Source organism: Sciurus carolinensis, chromosome 11, assembly GCF_902686445.1.
Source record: "Sciurus carolinensis chromosome 11, mSciCar1.2, whole genome shotgun sequence".
NCBI classification, from domain to species: domain Eukaryota; kingdom Metazoa; phylum Chordata; class Mammalia; order Rodentia; family Sciuridae; genus Sciurus; species Sciurus carolinensis.
In genome coordinates, this window is record NC_062223.1 from 87,616,031 (window position 1) to 87,632,846 (window position 16,816).

The 16,816-nt window shown below is 37.6% G+C and overlaps 1 protein-coding gene across 10 annotated transcripts in view; it reads right to left on the reverse strand.

The window, feature by feature from the left end:
- Positions 1-16,816, reverse strand: part of Sytl2 (synaptotagmin like 2) — a 107,070-nt gene that overhangs the window by 23,981 nt on the left and 66,273 nt on the right. For 4 of the 10 annotated variants that reach the window (XM_047516217.1, XM_047516216.1, XM_047516214.1 and 1 more), the window contains 5 exons: positions 14,249-14,330; positions 13,248-13,362; positions 10,862-11,665; positions 4,015-7,875; positions 648-749 (listed from right to left, as the gene is read on the reverse strand). In XM_047516217.1, the coding sequence (XP_047372173.1) occupies positions 648-749; positions 4,015-7,875; positions 10,862-11,665; positions 13,248-13,362; positions 14,249-14,330 (4,964 nt within the window). Of the gene's footprint in view, positions 1-647; positions 750-4,014; positions 7,876-10,861; positions 11,666-13,247; positions 13,363-14,248; positions 14,331-16,816 lie in introns of those variants that run through there. The other 6 variants (XM_047516220.1, XM_047516223.1, XM_047516219.1 and 3 more) reach the window with 3 other exon arrangements.

A 16,816-nucleotide genomic window follows, 5' to 3' on the forward strand; every position in this document is an offset into this window, starting at 1 on the left:
GACAGAGAGAGAGACAGAGAGAGAGAGAGGGAGAGCGAGAGAAATATCCTTGAAACCAGAGACTAATTCAGACCCATTTCATGTAAAATTCATTAGATGCCTAACCCTGTCACATATAATATTATCACTTCACAAATGTTAGTGACAGTTATCTGATAATTTTGAGTCCCAGGTCTGCTGTGTGATACCAAGTAAGCTATTTTACCTGAGTTTAATTTTCCTTATCTATAAAGTGGTGATAACAGCAATTCATCTCTCAAAGAGTTGCTTGTGTTGGTTAAATGAATTAATGTGTGAAATTCTTAGTGTTTGGCACATTATATTCAGTAGATGTTAGCTATTACTATTATTCTACTACTGTACTAGCTGCCACGATCCTTTAAAACATTGTACTTGAGTAAACTCAACTGGGATGCTTCAATTCAAGGAAACCTAGTAGGTAGGAACAAAACCTCATGCATTATTTTTGAAAGCAGTGTTCCAGACACTTAAGGGTGAGTCTCTGATTCAGCACACTTGGGGAAGGTTATTTCCATCTGTCAATTAGGCATTTTAGTGCACGTCAACATGCAGTGAGGCTACAGAACAACATATAAGCACTTTTAAGCTTAGATGGGGCATAACAGTGGAGCAAACTTTATTCTCACTTGATAAATCTGATGAAATGTCTTCTAGACTTTTGGAAGGCATTTTCCTAGCAGCACTCCTTTCCAAAGCTTTCAAAACAGGACTGGGTTCTTCTTCTGAACCTGTTGTAAGACAAAACCGATGAATGCTGCACAATACAAAAGAAAAAAACAAACTTTAAATAATGAACGGGCATTGACATGGTGGGCTGAAAAGAGAAATTATGGTATAAGCCTCCCTACTTCTATTGGTTCTACAAAGCAATTATTTCACAGAAAGTAATTTCTCCACTAAGAGTCCTTTAAAAATTTTTTTCTTCATCAAAAAATATTTGAAACACAAATCATATAGAAACAAGATGAGCACATTGGTCTCCTAGTTGTTTACGCTTTTATTTTAGGCACATGATTTGTTTTGTCCAGACTTTGAATCTTCCCACTTAACATTCTAGCTTTTGAAGACAGTCACAAAATGATTTTAGGTGCATTAAAAAAATTAGCTGAAGACAGGTGTGATGGCACACACCTATAATCCCAGTGGCTCAGGTTGAGGCAGGAGGATCACAACTTCAAAGCCAGCCTCAGCAACTTCGCGAGGCACTTGGCAACTCAGCAAGACCCTGTCTCTAAAATAAAGAGGTCTGGGGAATGGGCTCAGTGGTTAAGGGCACTGGGGTTCAATCCCTGGTACCAAAACAAAACAAAACAAAACCAATAGCTGAAAACTATGGAGGGTAAGATTTTAATATTTAACTCTGTGAACAAACGGATACACAAAGTAGTGGGTTGTCCAGGTTGATAGCTGTAGGATTTCTGAATTTTATAATTTAGTATAACTTGCAACAAAATACTGATAAATATATGGGGAAGTCAACTTTTTATTTAACTAAGGCATTTTTAAAAGGAGGATGAGATTCTATCCCTTACTAATGCCTTTATTTCATAAAAAAGAAAGACATTTTAGAACTGAAAGGGGAAAAAAAGGTATAATTTCAGAATAAGAACAGTACCGAAATTAAAACATAACACTTTACCAAAAAAAGTCTCTATACTATCATTTTTTTTTCTTCATTTTGACAGTGAAAACTCCATCCTGGGTAAGTCCTGGTCTTAGTACTAACATTTATCACTGTCTATACTCAGTGCCTAAAATAGTGGCTGGCAAAAGACACTTCAAAAATATTTGCTGAACCAATAAATGATTCAATTAATGAATCAATGAGTTTAAGAACCCCTTCTCTAAAAATTAATTTCCTGAAATGCATTCCAGTTCTGCCTAACATTAATATGCATTCCACAGCAAATGGATTTTTTTCATATATAGCAAAGTTTATTCCTTAAAACTCACACACAGATAATAATAAATATCTTCCTGATAATGAAGAGCTTGTATATGCAATGTCTGTGTCAATTCCTGGGAATTATATTGTACTTTTCCTAATGTAAGACAGAAGGTTAATGATAATCAGAGAGATTAATTAAAGGTTCTTAATCCTGGGTGTATCTTGCTGGGTTTTTTTTTTTTTTTTTTTCTTTTTTTTTTTCTTTCAGTGCTAGGGATTCAAACCAGGAACTCTTTCTCACTGAATTATATCCCCAGTTCTTTTTTATTTATTATTTTGAGACAAGGTCTTGCTAAGTTGGTTAGACTAGCCATGAATTTGTAATCCTCCTACCTCAGCCTCCTGAGTTGCTGGGATTATAGGTATTTGTAGTAGCAAATGGATTTTAAGATGAACTAGATTTGGGATGTTCTTTGTTTAAATTTAAGAGGATTCTTATTGCAAAAGTTCTGAGAGATTTTGACAAGCTAGTAAAATACATAATTTCCCAACATTTCCAAAAATGTTTGACCATGGAAAGTTTCTTTTTCCCAGAGGAACATATTGAGGTATTGGTTGGTTAACAGCTCAGCCACAGGTCAAACATGTTAGTTTGCTCAGCAAAATTAGGGTGGTTTTGTAGCAAGGTTTCTATCCGACTTTTACCTACACCCTTTCCAGTTTGTTTTAAAACTGTAATTTAGATCAAAGGATATAAAACCTTGACTGACCATTGTATACCTCTTACTTGGCATTTAATTTTAAAATATCTTTTCTTGGTTCTGTCTAGGTGATAATCTAATGTTACCTATTTCTTTCTTAGGCTTTTTGATGTTCACTCAGTGACACTGGTACCCTATAAACCTGGCTAGACACATTAGGTGATAGTCTTTTAAGTGCAAATTTGCAAGCCTCCTATGGGTAAGTTTACCCTAGAAACATAAAGGAGAGTTTATTAAGAGAATACCCAACAAGGTTAACATGCTGACTTTATTCTTATATAAGTTTGTTTTCAGAGACTAGCACTTTTTTTTTTTTTAAAACCAGTAACATTTGTTAAGTGGGCTTCAATTTGACTAATTAGGATTAAAGGTGGATCTTTGGTGAGTATTCAAGAAGTGATGCTACATCTGCTTACAAAGGAACTCAAACCTCAAAAGTCGGCCACTCCGTAAAGCTTATCAAGGAAGGTGATCAACACCAGCTGTGCATTTGGTTGAAATATCCCAGTCATACAGCATTCTCTATCATTTCATCACTCAAATCAGATAACTTCTCATTCCAATGTGCTCTGGGGTTTCCCTACTGAAATGGCAAGAGTTGATGAGAATAGTAAACTGAGACAAGTGTTGTTTATAGCCTGAATGAAACCAGCATCCTCAGGTCCACTTAGATGAGTTTTGTGATCCAGTAAGATCTTTAGCAATTCAGTCAAGGCTGAAGCCAAAGAAATGCAGTCACCAAGCAATGCCCTTAGGTGGAATCAGGTGAAGTCATCTGACCAAAGTCATATTCTAGAAGGGGAAGATTCTGCAGATGGTTGAAAATGAGAGGGAGAGAATGGCAATAAAAATACGACAGCACAAAGTATCTGAGGGAAGGAAAGGCCCAGCCTTGCACTTATTCCCTGATTTTTAGCCACACCTGCAGGAAAATGTTACTCTTAAATGGAAAATTTGTGCCCAGTGTGGTCTTTTTGCTTTTTTGCCACAACTCTCACTAGAGACTTCTATTAGGATTGTCAATTAAGAAATTCTAATATTTCTAGGAGGAAGACTAATTTAAGTGTTTTAAAGATGATTTCTAAACCCCAAATATTATCTTAAAAATATGTGAGACCTAAAAATTCAATAGGTAGATTAATGAGAAGCAAGGATAGGCTCTGGAACACAGACTGTAGGAAAGCTGTTTTTTTGTAATCTATTTGAATAAAGAACCAAAGTGATAAGAAGAATTTAGTGCCATTAAGGAGTGTCAAATTAATTAAAAAAAAATTTAAAGTCATCCTTTACATCAGTATTCCATAAAGCAGATTCATTATGGGTTAAAAATTCCAAAATGCTCACTAGATGTGTTTCTCCAGCTTCCTGCAATAGAACCTGTGTTTCCATCTGAAAAATCAGAGTCAGAGAAACCTTCTTTTTCTTGTTCATTGACTTGTCTCTTACATGGCGATGTTAACATCAATTCAACTTTACTTATTTTTGTAGGGTTTTCTTTCTTTGTCAGGAGAGGAATGGGCTGCTCGCTTTTGGACACACTACTTGCTTTAGGAGCCTCCTCAAAGTCAGGTTCCTGAAAAGCCCCTAGTCCCCCTGCAAGGTCACTTTCATTGTTCCTGTCCCCTGGGGAGCTTATTGTTCTAATGGTCTCTATTTCATGGTCCACATAAAGTTGGGGGGTTCCAGAGATCTCAACCCCACTTGAAGAACAACAAAGAGCAACTGATAAATCAGTCACAACTTCATCTCCTCCCAATACTTTAACAATTTGGTCGACTTGAGATTCCAAACCATTGCTTCTACCCTTCATTTCAGAGGCCCTTGAGGCTGCCCAGAACCTGGCCTGCTCTGACTGTGAGGGCTCCTTCTCAGGAATTTCTTCCTTCACTGATACCTGGTGTCCATGAGGTGGAACTTCACATATTTCTTTAAGAAGTTTCTCAAACCCAATATCAAAAGCACTCTCAGTTATTGATGGAGCCTCAGACTTTTCAACTGTTTCTTCAATTTCCTTGGGATGGAAATTGGAAGTAGCTTGCCTGGGTGCCTCAGTACTACCTATTAAGTCTGATGGAGAGAGAGTTCCTGTATCCTTTTCATATCTTGAAGGGTAGGTTTCTAGTGTTTCCTTGTGGAGCTTTTCTAAGCCAGCACTGAATTCAAGGAACTCTGATTTGGGTTGAATAATTGTTTCCTTTACAATTTCTGCCACTTCCTGGGGTAACTTTTTGTCATGCTTTTTGTCAGTGGAAACAGATGAGCTAAGGAGCTGTTCTGATGGAGCCATCTGAGTGGTCAAAGATGATCCAACTTCATGAGTTTTATCAGGAACTATAGTGAAGGAATAAAAATCTTTCCTATCTGAAGCAATGGTGTCCATTGTAGCCCACAATGGGGTCACACTCAGAGAATTTGGGGGGCTGCCTGCTGCCTGTACTCCTTCAGAAAATTCTGCTTTTACTTCTCCAGGACCTATTTCCATTGCAGAAGGATAACTCGGGCAAGTTTCTCTAAGTAGCTTCTTTAATACATCATTTACATAATTCAATTCAGGTTTAGATGGAAGAATGACTTTCTCTACAGTCTCTGAAATTTCCCTTTGAGAAGGCAATGCTCCATCGTGGGGAACAAGATGAGCATCCTGGGAAAAAGACATGTCTTGTGGAGAGTTGGTCACATCCTTAAAAGAATCCTTTCTGTGAAGATGGGAAGAACCTTTTGCAGCCATCTGAAGCAAGTTCTCCCTGTTGAGCTGGCACTCACCACTTTCAGCTTTCTGGGTGAAAGCTGTATTTCCCGAAGTTTCATACCCCTCTGATAAAGGAGCTACTATCTCTCTCTGACAGCCTCTCGGTTTTATTCCCTTTTCAAAAAATCTACCCTCTTCAAGCTGAGAGCCAGTTCCAGTGGTCATGGGTTCTAACTCAGTTTGCAAGGGTGAGTGTGGAATTCCAGTTGCTTCTTTCAGGAGTTTGTTTAGACTAGCAGCCAAAGTGTTCTGTTTGAACTTCGGAGGCACCACTGTTTTATCTACATGCTCATTAGTGAACTCTTTAGGTCCTTCAGCTTCTTCCTCATCATCAGCAAAATCTGTCTTTTGAAGCCATTTCCTATCTTCTGAAACACCTGGTTTGAGAATTTCTTTTCCATAAGCTTCTTTACCAGAAGGCTGGATTGCTGGTGATGAACCTTCTAAAACCAGCTTCTGTACACTGTCACTAAAAGTGTCTTTGTTGTCTTTAGATAAAACATGTGCTTTCACTATGGATTCCTGAATCTCTTGATCTGAAAAATCCTTTGCTTCCTTAAATACTGGAGTACCAAGCCATTCCATATTATTTTTCACATTTTCCTTTGTTGACTCATTTCCTGCCAAATGTTGAATGGATTCTCCAGGTGGCCTCAGTGGAAATGTGGTTTCATTTGGTAGCACCTGGAGTATACATTTTGAATTTAATTTCTTCATTTCCTCTCTCGGTGTAACAGAGAACACCTCTTCTTGGTGGGTATTTCTTCCTGATGATTTAACATCACTGAATTCCTTGTGTTTTTGGCTAGAGAATGGCACAAAAATTTTTTGGCTTATTGTAGTATTCTTCTCAGAATTATTCTTACTGTTTGGATTACCTCCTAAGTCCCAAAACTTTCTCAAATTCTCAAACTGAGAGTGATTATAAACCTGTTCTGTGTTGGGTTCATCCATTCGTTCTTTTAGGGACATAATTTTAAAGTTGGCATTTGATTCACCAATTAGAAATCTTTCTTTCTCCAAAGGAGCGTGTATTTCATTCCTAGTGTTTGAGGGATGTTGCAATGCTGGTAAAGTAATGTCTCTTCTAGAATGCAAACTGTCTTCCTCTAGCAAACTTTTTATATGCTTATTTGTCTTATCCTGAAACAGCAACATTTTATTTGATTGGTCAGCTGAAGGATGGCATTTCAATGGACCTGATATTTGGGGACTGGTCTCTTTAGGCTTGTTTGAGGAATGAAAACTGGAGAGATGGAATGCTTGATCATCCTCATCAAAGACCACTCGTTTGGCAGTGAACTGACCATATTCACTCTGGCCTGTAGATAAACTGTCTGTGAATATATCCTGTGATCTCACAGGCGGGTATGCTTTAGCAGAGGATTGTTCCTGGCTACATGAAGATGTGGGTTCTTTATGAGTTAACTTAGCAGCAGCTTTCTCTCCTTCCCAAAAGGATATTCTGTCACTCACTCTTTTGTATTTCTCTCTTTGCACTTGGTTCTTGGGAACCTCACCAGCTTCTTGTTGTGGGTGAACCTCAGGCTTCTTTGAAGGAGCTACACTGTTGACAATCCCAGGCAGCATCTCCCTATTATCTGTCTCTAAGGAAGCTTTCAGGATGGAATTATTTTCTTCTTTGCTCTTTCTCTCTACCTTCACATTATCTTTCAAATTTGGTTCCTGGACAATTGCTAAAGAGTCAAATTTTACTTTGGAGTTTCCTGTATGTTTTTCATGAGCATGAGGCTTGGGTTCTTCTTTACCAAAGCTGCCAATATTCTTAGTGTTGCATGAAACTTGGACTTCTGCATTGGATCCTTTGAGAACACTGTAGGAGCAGTTATTGGTTGTGGGAGGTACCCCATTTTCTTCTATGCTTTTCAAGTCTTGGCTATTATCCATATTTTTACTTCCTTGACTTGGGGTACCACAGTTTGCAAATGGCTGTGGTATAACTTGACCTTCCTTTGGGGTGCTTTGTTGGGACAAATTCATAGATTTGGGTTTGATATTCATAGAATTATCTTGGAAAATTTCAGAAACCAGCATATCTCCTTCTTCCTGGAATGCTGAATCATATCTCACAGGCTTCAATTTAACTTTGGTGGACAATAGTGCCTTGGAATCATTTTCTTTAAGACTGGTGTCATCTGTCACCATGGCAATAGCAACCCGTGACTTTGAGTCTGTTTTTCCTTTGGGTTCTGTTCCTCGGGGATGTTGGAGGGATGGTTTACTGTCGTCTGAATGAGAACTTCGGTTAAACCAGTCTAGGACTTTAGTAATGGAATCATCAGTTGTCTTCTTGATCTCAGTGGCAGGTGGAGCAGAGCGTGAGGATGTCTTAGCTTTCAGAGCCATGAGAAGAGGGAGCTTACCTTGCTGATGGTCTCTAGAACTGCAATCTGGCACCTGAGATGGTTCAGGCTCAATGCAATGAGACAGTTCATCTGCAATACAGAAACGCTCTTCTAAATAAGAAAAAAACATGCTTCAAGAATGATTATCACTCATATTATCTGTTTTAAAAGGCACTTTTTATTTGTACTTTCTACACTGACAGCATCTGTCAGGGGCTGTAAGTCATCCTGATTAAAGTATTCTACCAAAGATGCCCAATGACAGCAAAGGAAGGCAAATGTAGACCTCTGGAAGTATGTGTGTGGACCTAACTGGAAAATTTCTTTGAAGTCCTTGACTTATTTTTAAAAATTCATGTGAATTTTACATTCTGATCCATGTTACACTTTAAGTATTAATTTTCTCCAATTCTTAAATCTTTGTATAGAACTGGCTGGTACGAAGATACACCTTGCTGATTTCACGACTTTACTTATTCCCTGGCACACTAAGTTCATAAGCCCTAGAGGGCTCTTAAACCCAGAATTAAGGACCATAGACTTATGTAATTTCAGGAGTTAGAAAAATAACTTTTAAGTAAGTCTAAACAAGGAATTCCCTCTAGAATTTCTGAATAATAAAATGAGAATATTTGCTTTCCTGGGTCTTACTCCTAATACACTGAAGAAGAAACTCTGAAGATAGAGGCCTGCTGTTCTGCATGCTGATTGTTTCCCATGGTGGAGATTAGGAACCCTGATCTCAACAGGACTCTCCATTCTGCCCCATGTTCTATCATTTGTAACTCAGAAGTTATTTCTGAGTCAAATAATGTAAAATGAGGATTGATAGAGAATATGATCTCTACCTGCTCCCTGATTATCAACTAACCAATTGCTAGAAGGCTACAGAAGGATATTTATGTTCTTTCTAAGTTATCAGGAAAGCAGGGTCTTTTCTGAGCCTTAATCAAAAGGCACATAGTACATTTGGATGAGGGAACTTAAAGTGTTTCGTTAAGACTTATTAGGCAGTTTGGCAAGGCTGTAGTCAAAGCACAGATGTGTCAGCATTTCTGTTCTCCCTTAAAACACTGAGCTATGCAATACATGTGAATGTTCCTAAAAATTATGTAAGCTGAAATTTTATGAAGTCAGCTATATTTCAAATGCACTAAAAGACATGTCAAATAACAGAATTCAATCTTTAATTTTAATCATCAACCCCTGGTTAAATATAAAAAAGGACAAAGAATTTGTACAATAGTTGGTATATAGTAGAAACTGGTTTCCTTTCTAAGTACTCATTGTATTATTATTTATCATTGTGAAGTTCCTTTGGGAAAATCTTTGAGAATTCTGTGTTTGTTTGTTTATAGACTATTTAAGGATGATTAAAAAGCCATACAAACCCAAATAATACATAAACATTTTTGGAAGGCTCCAATACTAGATGTTGGCAATAGTTAATGCTGGATGATGACATCCCAGATCAGGTGCTTTTCATAATTCTGTGAGTTTCTTCTGAAATATTTTACAGTGAACATTATTACTTTAAAAATAACAACAGTTCATTTAAAAATCTAGTGCCAGGTAATGTTCTGCTTCCTCTGAGGAATTCTTCGGGTTTTTTTCCAGTGTGATAATAAGTATGATACTGACTGTTTGAACTTTAGAAATGATGTCAAACCCTTATTATTCAACTTAAGAGAGTTTACCTTGTTTCTTTTTTCCTGGTCCTAATTTTCTTTTTATATCCCAGTATTTATTTGTATATATCTTTGTAGAAAGTCAAAAGGGAAAAAGTAGCATAACTCTATAAGTACTCTTTGAGACTAGAAAGCCTGTCAATCAAACTGGGTTTAGCTAATGATATTCTTCTCCCAAATTTAATGGTCAGTGGGATTTAAAAATCAAAGCATAAATAAGTAAATACAAAATTATATGATAGTTTGTGAGAAAGCAAATGCAATTTCAAAAACAGGAAAGGGGGGTTACCAATTTTTTCTATCAGTAATAATAAAGGGAAATATTGCCAAAGAAAATGTTTTCACCCTTTGAATGAATATTTAGGTAAATATGCAATTATTCCTTAATGTTTGGCCAAATGTTAGTAATTTCCTCCAATATGAGTTGCCTTATTTCCTGAAGAAGATCTTGCTTAAAAAAAAGTTCTATGTGTTTAAGAGGTTTAAAATGTCTGAGGAAAGAAACCTGAACATGTATGAAACTGCTGGGCTGAGCAAAAGTGAGCCAGGGCTAACCTGGTACTATTAAAATAGAAGGAGAGCAACTGAGTTAGAAACTTGATTATTGGATTATAAATGTTCCTGACAATAAAAAAAAGTACGAGAGTTGGATGCATAATTATTGAACAAGAAAGATTACACAGCATTATTCTTCCCACTGTTTTCTGTTTTTTAAAATGTGAGAATTACAAAGTATCATAAAGTTATGAGACAGTAGTTTGGGGCACCCCTTGAGAGTAGTGGGGTCTTCAAGAGAGGGCTAGTTAGCAGGAAAGCTGCACCTTCCTTGCCTCTCAGCTCACACTGCCTAAGGAAAAAGGTCCTCAGAACTTTTAAAGTCAAAGAACAAATGGCTGGAGATCATGGGCAGGCTTTTTCACAGTCAGTACTCAAAGTGTAATTTCCCATCCTCTGAGGTTAAGAAAGTAAAGGTTCTCTTGTGATTATAGGAGAAACCAAACTTTGGTAAAATGTAATCAATTTACACTAGGTAAGTAATAATATATTTAGTCTATGCAAAAATACTAGCAATTTCTTTAGTTCTCACTCTACCTATATACCTTGATTTAACTCAAAACATTGTCATTTGTTTAAATAATTAATATGGTTAGGATTTTTAGGGTTAAACAAAATGGACTAAAAACTGTGCTGTCCTGGTCTTTAAGTAATACTGGTGATATAAGAAAGCCTCCAGATCCATGGAGTTACATGCATTCCCCAGTGGACTCTGTCTGAATTCTAGCTGGAATGTTTAGGATGCAAAATTGGTCTTTTACAGGGTTAGCTAACCTTACCAGTCCAAGCCCACTGGGCCAATTTTTATAAACTCATGGTAACAACTCTCTTACCAGCAGGATTTGGGGACAATACTGATTCAAGCCTTGTTAATTCTGATGATTTAGTTTGGTGTTTATTGGTGGTAGGCAAGTTCTCAGTGATCTGTGGTTTTGCAGTTAGAACTTCCAAGGAAGAATGGAGTCCATCATTTCGAACAGAACCAGAAATCAATGGCTGATATGCTTCATTTTTTGATGTACTTGGGCTTGAGGCTGATGGATGAGGAAGCAAATCCTTTTTATACTGGAAGGGCTTAGAGTCATCCTGAAATTCTATGTCTCCTGCATCTTCTGTTCCATTCTTTAACCTGTCAGATTCTAAAACACTAAATTCTCCCACTTCCCGGCCATGGATTAGCCCAGGACTCTGTGGAAGTTCATCCTTCACTGCAGAGAATCTCACATGCTTTAATGGCTCCAATGAGTTTGAGGAAGAGTCATCTTCTAAACAATGCTCCTTCTCAGAAATTCTCTCATGGATGGTTAGGCCAGGTGACACGATTTTGCTTCTGGGTTCAAAGTTTTGATTTAAACGAAGAGTTTCTGAGTCTGTACTACTGGAACTGGAGTTACGCTTGAGGATCCCTCTTGGAGCCCCTCTTGCACTCATGGAGTCTGACCTCTGTCTAGGAAAAGACTGTTTATCATCTTGTTTTAAACCATCTGATTTGTGGATAAATTTTCTGGCTTTGGGAACTGGAGCCTTGATTTGGGACCCATTCTCAGGCCCAGCTGACATAGTCTGCTTTGATTCCTCTAACTTTTGGCTTGAAATATCTGGGATAGATGACTTTTCTTTTGAATCTGACAATTCACCTGAAAATTAAAATATATTAGATAATGTATCAAATGGAGAGCTCTACAAATTAAAATACTTGTAAACTTAGCCTATATTTTAAATACTTATTAACTTAGCCTATATTTCACAAAAAGTATTAAAATAGTAAAGACAGTAAAGTAGGTAGCCTAAGTGCAGACTTAATGTGAAAAGCATTTAAAAATTCATGCAGCAGAACACAGAGGATACTTAGGGCAATGAAACTACTCTGTGTGATATGACGGTGGATACAAATCCCTATACGTTTGTCCAAACCCATAGAGTGTACAAAACCAAGAGTGATCCTTGATGTGTAAACTATCAACTTTGGATGATAATAATGCCTCAAAGTAGTTAATCAGTTATAACGAACATACCACTGGGGTGGGGGATGTTAACAACAGGAGAGGTTATACATGGGTAGGGATAGAGTAAACATGGGTAATATGTGTACCTTCTGCTCAATATTGTTGTATAACAACTCATCTAACAAGTAAAGGCTATTTAAAAACTGATGCATGAAGTTCATTGTACTGTAGCTAGACTGCACATTTAAACTGCTGTACTTTACATACTTTTTGGTATTTTATATTTAATATAAAAAGATTTTTTAAAAAAGACTAAAAATTTCTCAAAGAAGCCTTAAAGAAAACACAGAAGTCACTTTAAAAATTCTTGTTTCGAAATCAGAAAAGGTAACTTGACTAAAAAAAAAAATCCTGACACCTAAAATAAAAAATGTTTTGTCCAAAAGTTAAAACACAAACAAGTAACATGTTCCAGTGATGTTTTCTCCTACAAAACATTTTATGTATCTATAAAGTGTACCTCATGGAAAAATATATTAATATTAAAACAGGCTAACTGAAACCCCTAGTTCCACTTTTCATTTGTTTGTTTGTTTGTTTTTGGGGTGGTGATGAGGACCATACCCAGGGCCTTCTGCATGCTAAGCAAGCACTCTACCAAATGAGCTATATCCCCAGCCCCCATTTGTTAATTTTCTACCCCTTGACTAATCTTTAATGCAAGAGGAGTCTTCCTATAGTTGCTCCTGAAGAGATCAAATTATCTGGTATTTCCTCTTAATGGTATATAAGAACAGCAAAATTCTGTAAGAGGCAGACTTCAATCAATTAACCCACAAAGTTGATCAAACGTTCCAGGACAACTGGGTTGATAATTGCAGTCTAAAGAACATAGCATTGCCAAATGGCCTTTTCTCCCTAACGTAACCTCTTTAAACAGACAACTGTGACAGCACATGGTAGACATCTGACAAATACTGTTAAGTGAAAGACTAAATACTGTTGGCCAAATTTCCCAGTTCACTGATGGGGAACCCAAGGCCTGGAGGTCACACAATATATGGCAGCTCCACCACTGGAATGCAGGGACTTCCAGTTCTAAAACTGCTTCTTCTCACTCAGAGAGGAAACCAATGGACATAGTGGAATAAGAAAACCATCAGGACTTTTAACTTTCTCTGGGAAGTTATTTTAGTGAAAAGAACTCTGAGAATTCCCCCTAATTCACAGATAGCAAAGATAAAAATATCTTGTCCATAAAAATAATATTTACCCTCTTTTGAAATCTGAAATAAACCAGCTCTTCCATTTTTTGACTGCTCATTTTGAGTTTGTTGTGATAAGTGATCTTCTGGCAACTTGGAGCTATTAAATGGATTCTTCCTTTGCTGGAAAAAAATGTTTATTAAACTTGGTTTAAATGTTGAAACAGCAACTCAGTGTTAGCAAATGCTTATCATCTCTAATATTTGATAGTTTTAGTCAGACAATTTTATTATCTGACATTTTGAGGGGCAAAAAAAACTGATGAATCTGGTTAGCACAGAATTACCATACATACCAGACCAAAAATAAAGAAAAGATCAGAAATGGGCATTCAAATCAAAATACCACATTTTATAGGTAAGAAAACAGAGCCCTAGTTATATCAAAAACTGTTCAAGGTTAAAGCAAACCTCGGTCTCTAATCAGCTCAGATTCCCACCAGTGCTATTTCTATAACAAGGAAGGAAATACAATTATTTATTAATTATTTTGATTAACCTTTTCCTAAGAATTTAGAAGATGCTGTAATTATCTTGAAGTGTTTCAGAGTCATTGTTATGTTCAATTCTAATGATAAAAAAGGTATTAGTAAATAGAGATTTTTAAAATTAATATAAAACTGAATAAATATAAATGTTTACTGTCTACAGTTTCATAAATTGGCAATTTCCTCCCAGGATCAAAACTCTTAACAGACATTCAGGAAGTTATGATTAAATATAAGGACTGAGGTAGAACTAACATTCCATATGCCTAAAACAAGCAGCACCAAATAGCTTCAGACTTTCTACTTGCTAGGGCAAAAAATCTGGGTCTTTTGTAAAAACCATAGTATTCATCAACATATCCACTACAAGTAATTTCTTACAGTAAACAGTAAAAATTACATATATCTTGTACACAAAGAAAAGTACTACAAAATTGTCTTTATTTCACGGTTCTTTGATAAAATTAAAACAATGGCATTCCCAACAAAAATGAGGTTTTTGAAGTCTGGGCTGAATCTACCTTAGCTGGAGATCCAGTTGATTTCTTTGTGTTCTCCTGGGACATATCAATCACAGTGGAAGCTGGATTCACCACACTGGGACTGCAAAAGAAACAGTAATTCAGACAACAAAACCTTACCCTTTCAGGAAGGATAAATCTTGCCTCTTGAGTCAAAAGCTACTAAGGCAGGATAGAAGAGGAAGTTTGTAAAAATCAAACCAACAGGATGGAAGAGGGAGCTGGGACCTAGAGATGATAGTAATGAGGCAAGGTAATGGTGGCACATTAACGAAAGAAAACATGAGGAAAAACCAAAATATCCAGAAAACATGAAATTTTTATCAGAGTACACAGAAGTTTCACAATTTAAATTTGTGGAGATGAACTCATCTCAAAGTCAGAAGAGTTAGACACAGGTTAGAAAGTAAGCAATTGATTTTGTTGCTAAAATAAAGCCCCAAAGAGTTGGGGACTTGATTCCAGAAGGCAAGACCAGAACAGCAATACTTACTTTAACTCAGATAGGAAAGCACCAAAGAAAAGGATCTGATGAGACAAATGACTCAGTAAAGAGACAGAAAAGAGTAGGTCAGAGATGCTGTGCAGGAAGGCTGGTGGGTTTGGGCAACTTACTGGGACCTTTTAACATACTTATCCAAGCTGAGTTCTTATTCAAATAGAGAGAAATAAAGAGAAATAGAGCATTGAGAAGATGTGGGAGGGTTGATGCCTGGAGTTAGAGTGGAGAAATGAGGAAGATTCTCTAGGCTATGATTCCCATCCCCAAAAGAGGGCAGCCCTGAGTGAGAGTAAGGCCAGAGAGAAATGGGAAGAAGGTTGAGTTGAGCAGGCTCCTTCCTGAGCACCACTCCCTCCACTCTGAATAAGATGTTTTCTCTGATAAGTGGATGCTGGTACATGGGGGAGGGTAAGGGGAGAATGGAGGAACATTGGATTGTGTAGAGGGAAATGAGGGAAGGGGGTTGGGGGGGGGAATGGTGGGATGAGACAAACATCATTACCCTATATACATGTATGATTACACGAATGGTGTGACTCTGTATCACGTCAACCAGAGAAATGAAAAGTTTACTCCACTTTGTACAACAAATCAAAATGCATTCTGCTGTCATGTATAACTAAATAGAACAATAATAAAATAAAATAAAAAAAAAAAGAAGAAGAAGGGCAAGATGGTCACAGATTCCCCTGAGGGGAAGAAAAACAACCTGTCCAGACTGCCTGCTCCAGTGGCTTTGCCTTAGGCATAAGAGATGAAGTCACTATTGGCTGAAACCCTGTTAAACACCACCAGTTCTCTCAGTGACATCAGGAGTAAAGAGCTTGGAAAATACCTTGGAAGGTGTTGGCATTCTCCAGAATTGAAGACCCAGGAGGGGAGCAATTTGCTCTAAGGCAATGGAAATTTGCCCAAGATTACTGTCACTAAATTTGTGGGCTATATGTTCCTAAAGCCTCGTTTCTTTTCCTTACCTCTAATTCAAGCACTATTTTTGTACATTAGTCCCAGGAAAAGGCTGAAGTTGTGTGTGTGTGTCGGGGGGTGTTACTGGGAATTGAATCCATGGCCTCCCACATGCTAGGCAAGCCCAGTACCACTGAATTACATGCCCCCTCATCCCCACCCCATTCTTTTTATTTTTAACTTTAAAGCAGGTCTTGTTAAGTTGCTGAGTCTGGTCTTGAATATAGAATCCTCTTGCCTCAGCCTTCAGAGTAACTGGGATTACAGGCATGCATTGTCACTGGGAGTAGCTAAGGCTGAACTCTGTAAGGAAGACATTCTTCCTTTCATCGCCTTTCTAATTGTTTCAGAAAGGAATTATAATAGATGAGGCAGATACACCCTGATTGCATGGAGGAAAGGAAGGGGGATGAGAGGAGAAGGGACAGGGACAGAGGAGGAACTTACAAAGGAGCTAGAATTTGGACAAAAAGACACATTACAGAGTTCCCTGTTACTGTAATAGGCAGGCACAAACTTTGGCTAAGTTATCTAGCAGTGAAAGTGGAAAAATAAGCCTGGTCACTGATAGAATTAGTGTCCATACAGTTAAGACAGCCATAATTCAGAACTGAAAGACAATATCTTGAGTGTCATTTTAAGAAGCCAGTGGGGGGCTGGGGATATAGCTCAGTTGGTAGAGTGCCTGCCTCGCAAGCACAAGGCCCTGGGTTCGATCCCCAGCAGCGAAAAAAAAAAAAAAAAGAAGCCAGTGGGTAATAAGAGAAACAACATCTTTATAGCAGACGCTATGCTCAGTTTCTCAGTGTTTTGTATGATTTACCTTGGTAGTCATATAATGAGAGGACCTGAGCCAAGTGCTAGTGGTTGGGGTTTCCATGGAACACACATGTTCTCCTGCCATCTTCCTCCTTTCCCCTTCTTGCTCCCCAATCCCAAAAGATAAGCAGAACCTCTACATTCTTTTCCCTCTGCTCACTGGAAATCTGGTACCTGCACTTTCAGGTCCCAACCTCAACTGCCCAGACTGTGCATCATATTGGTCCTCCTTCTGGAGAAGAATCCAGTCTCTGTCCTACTGAATTCTATCCACCTCTGCA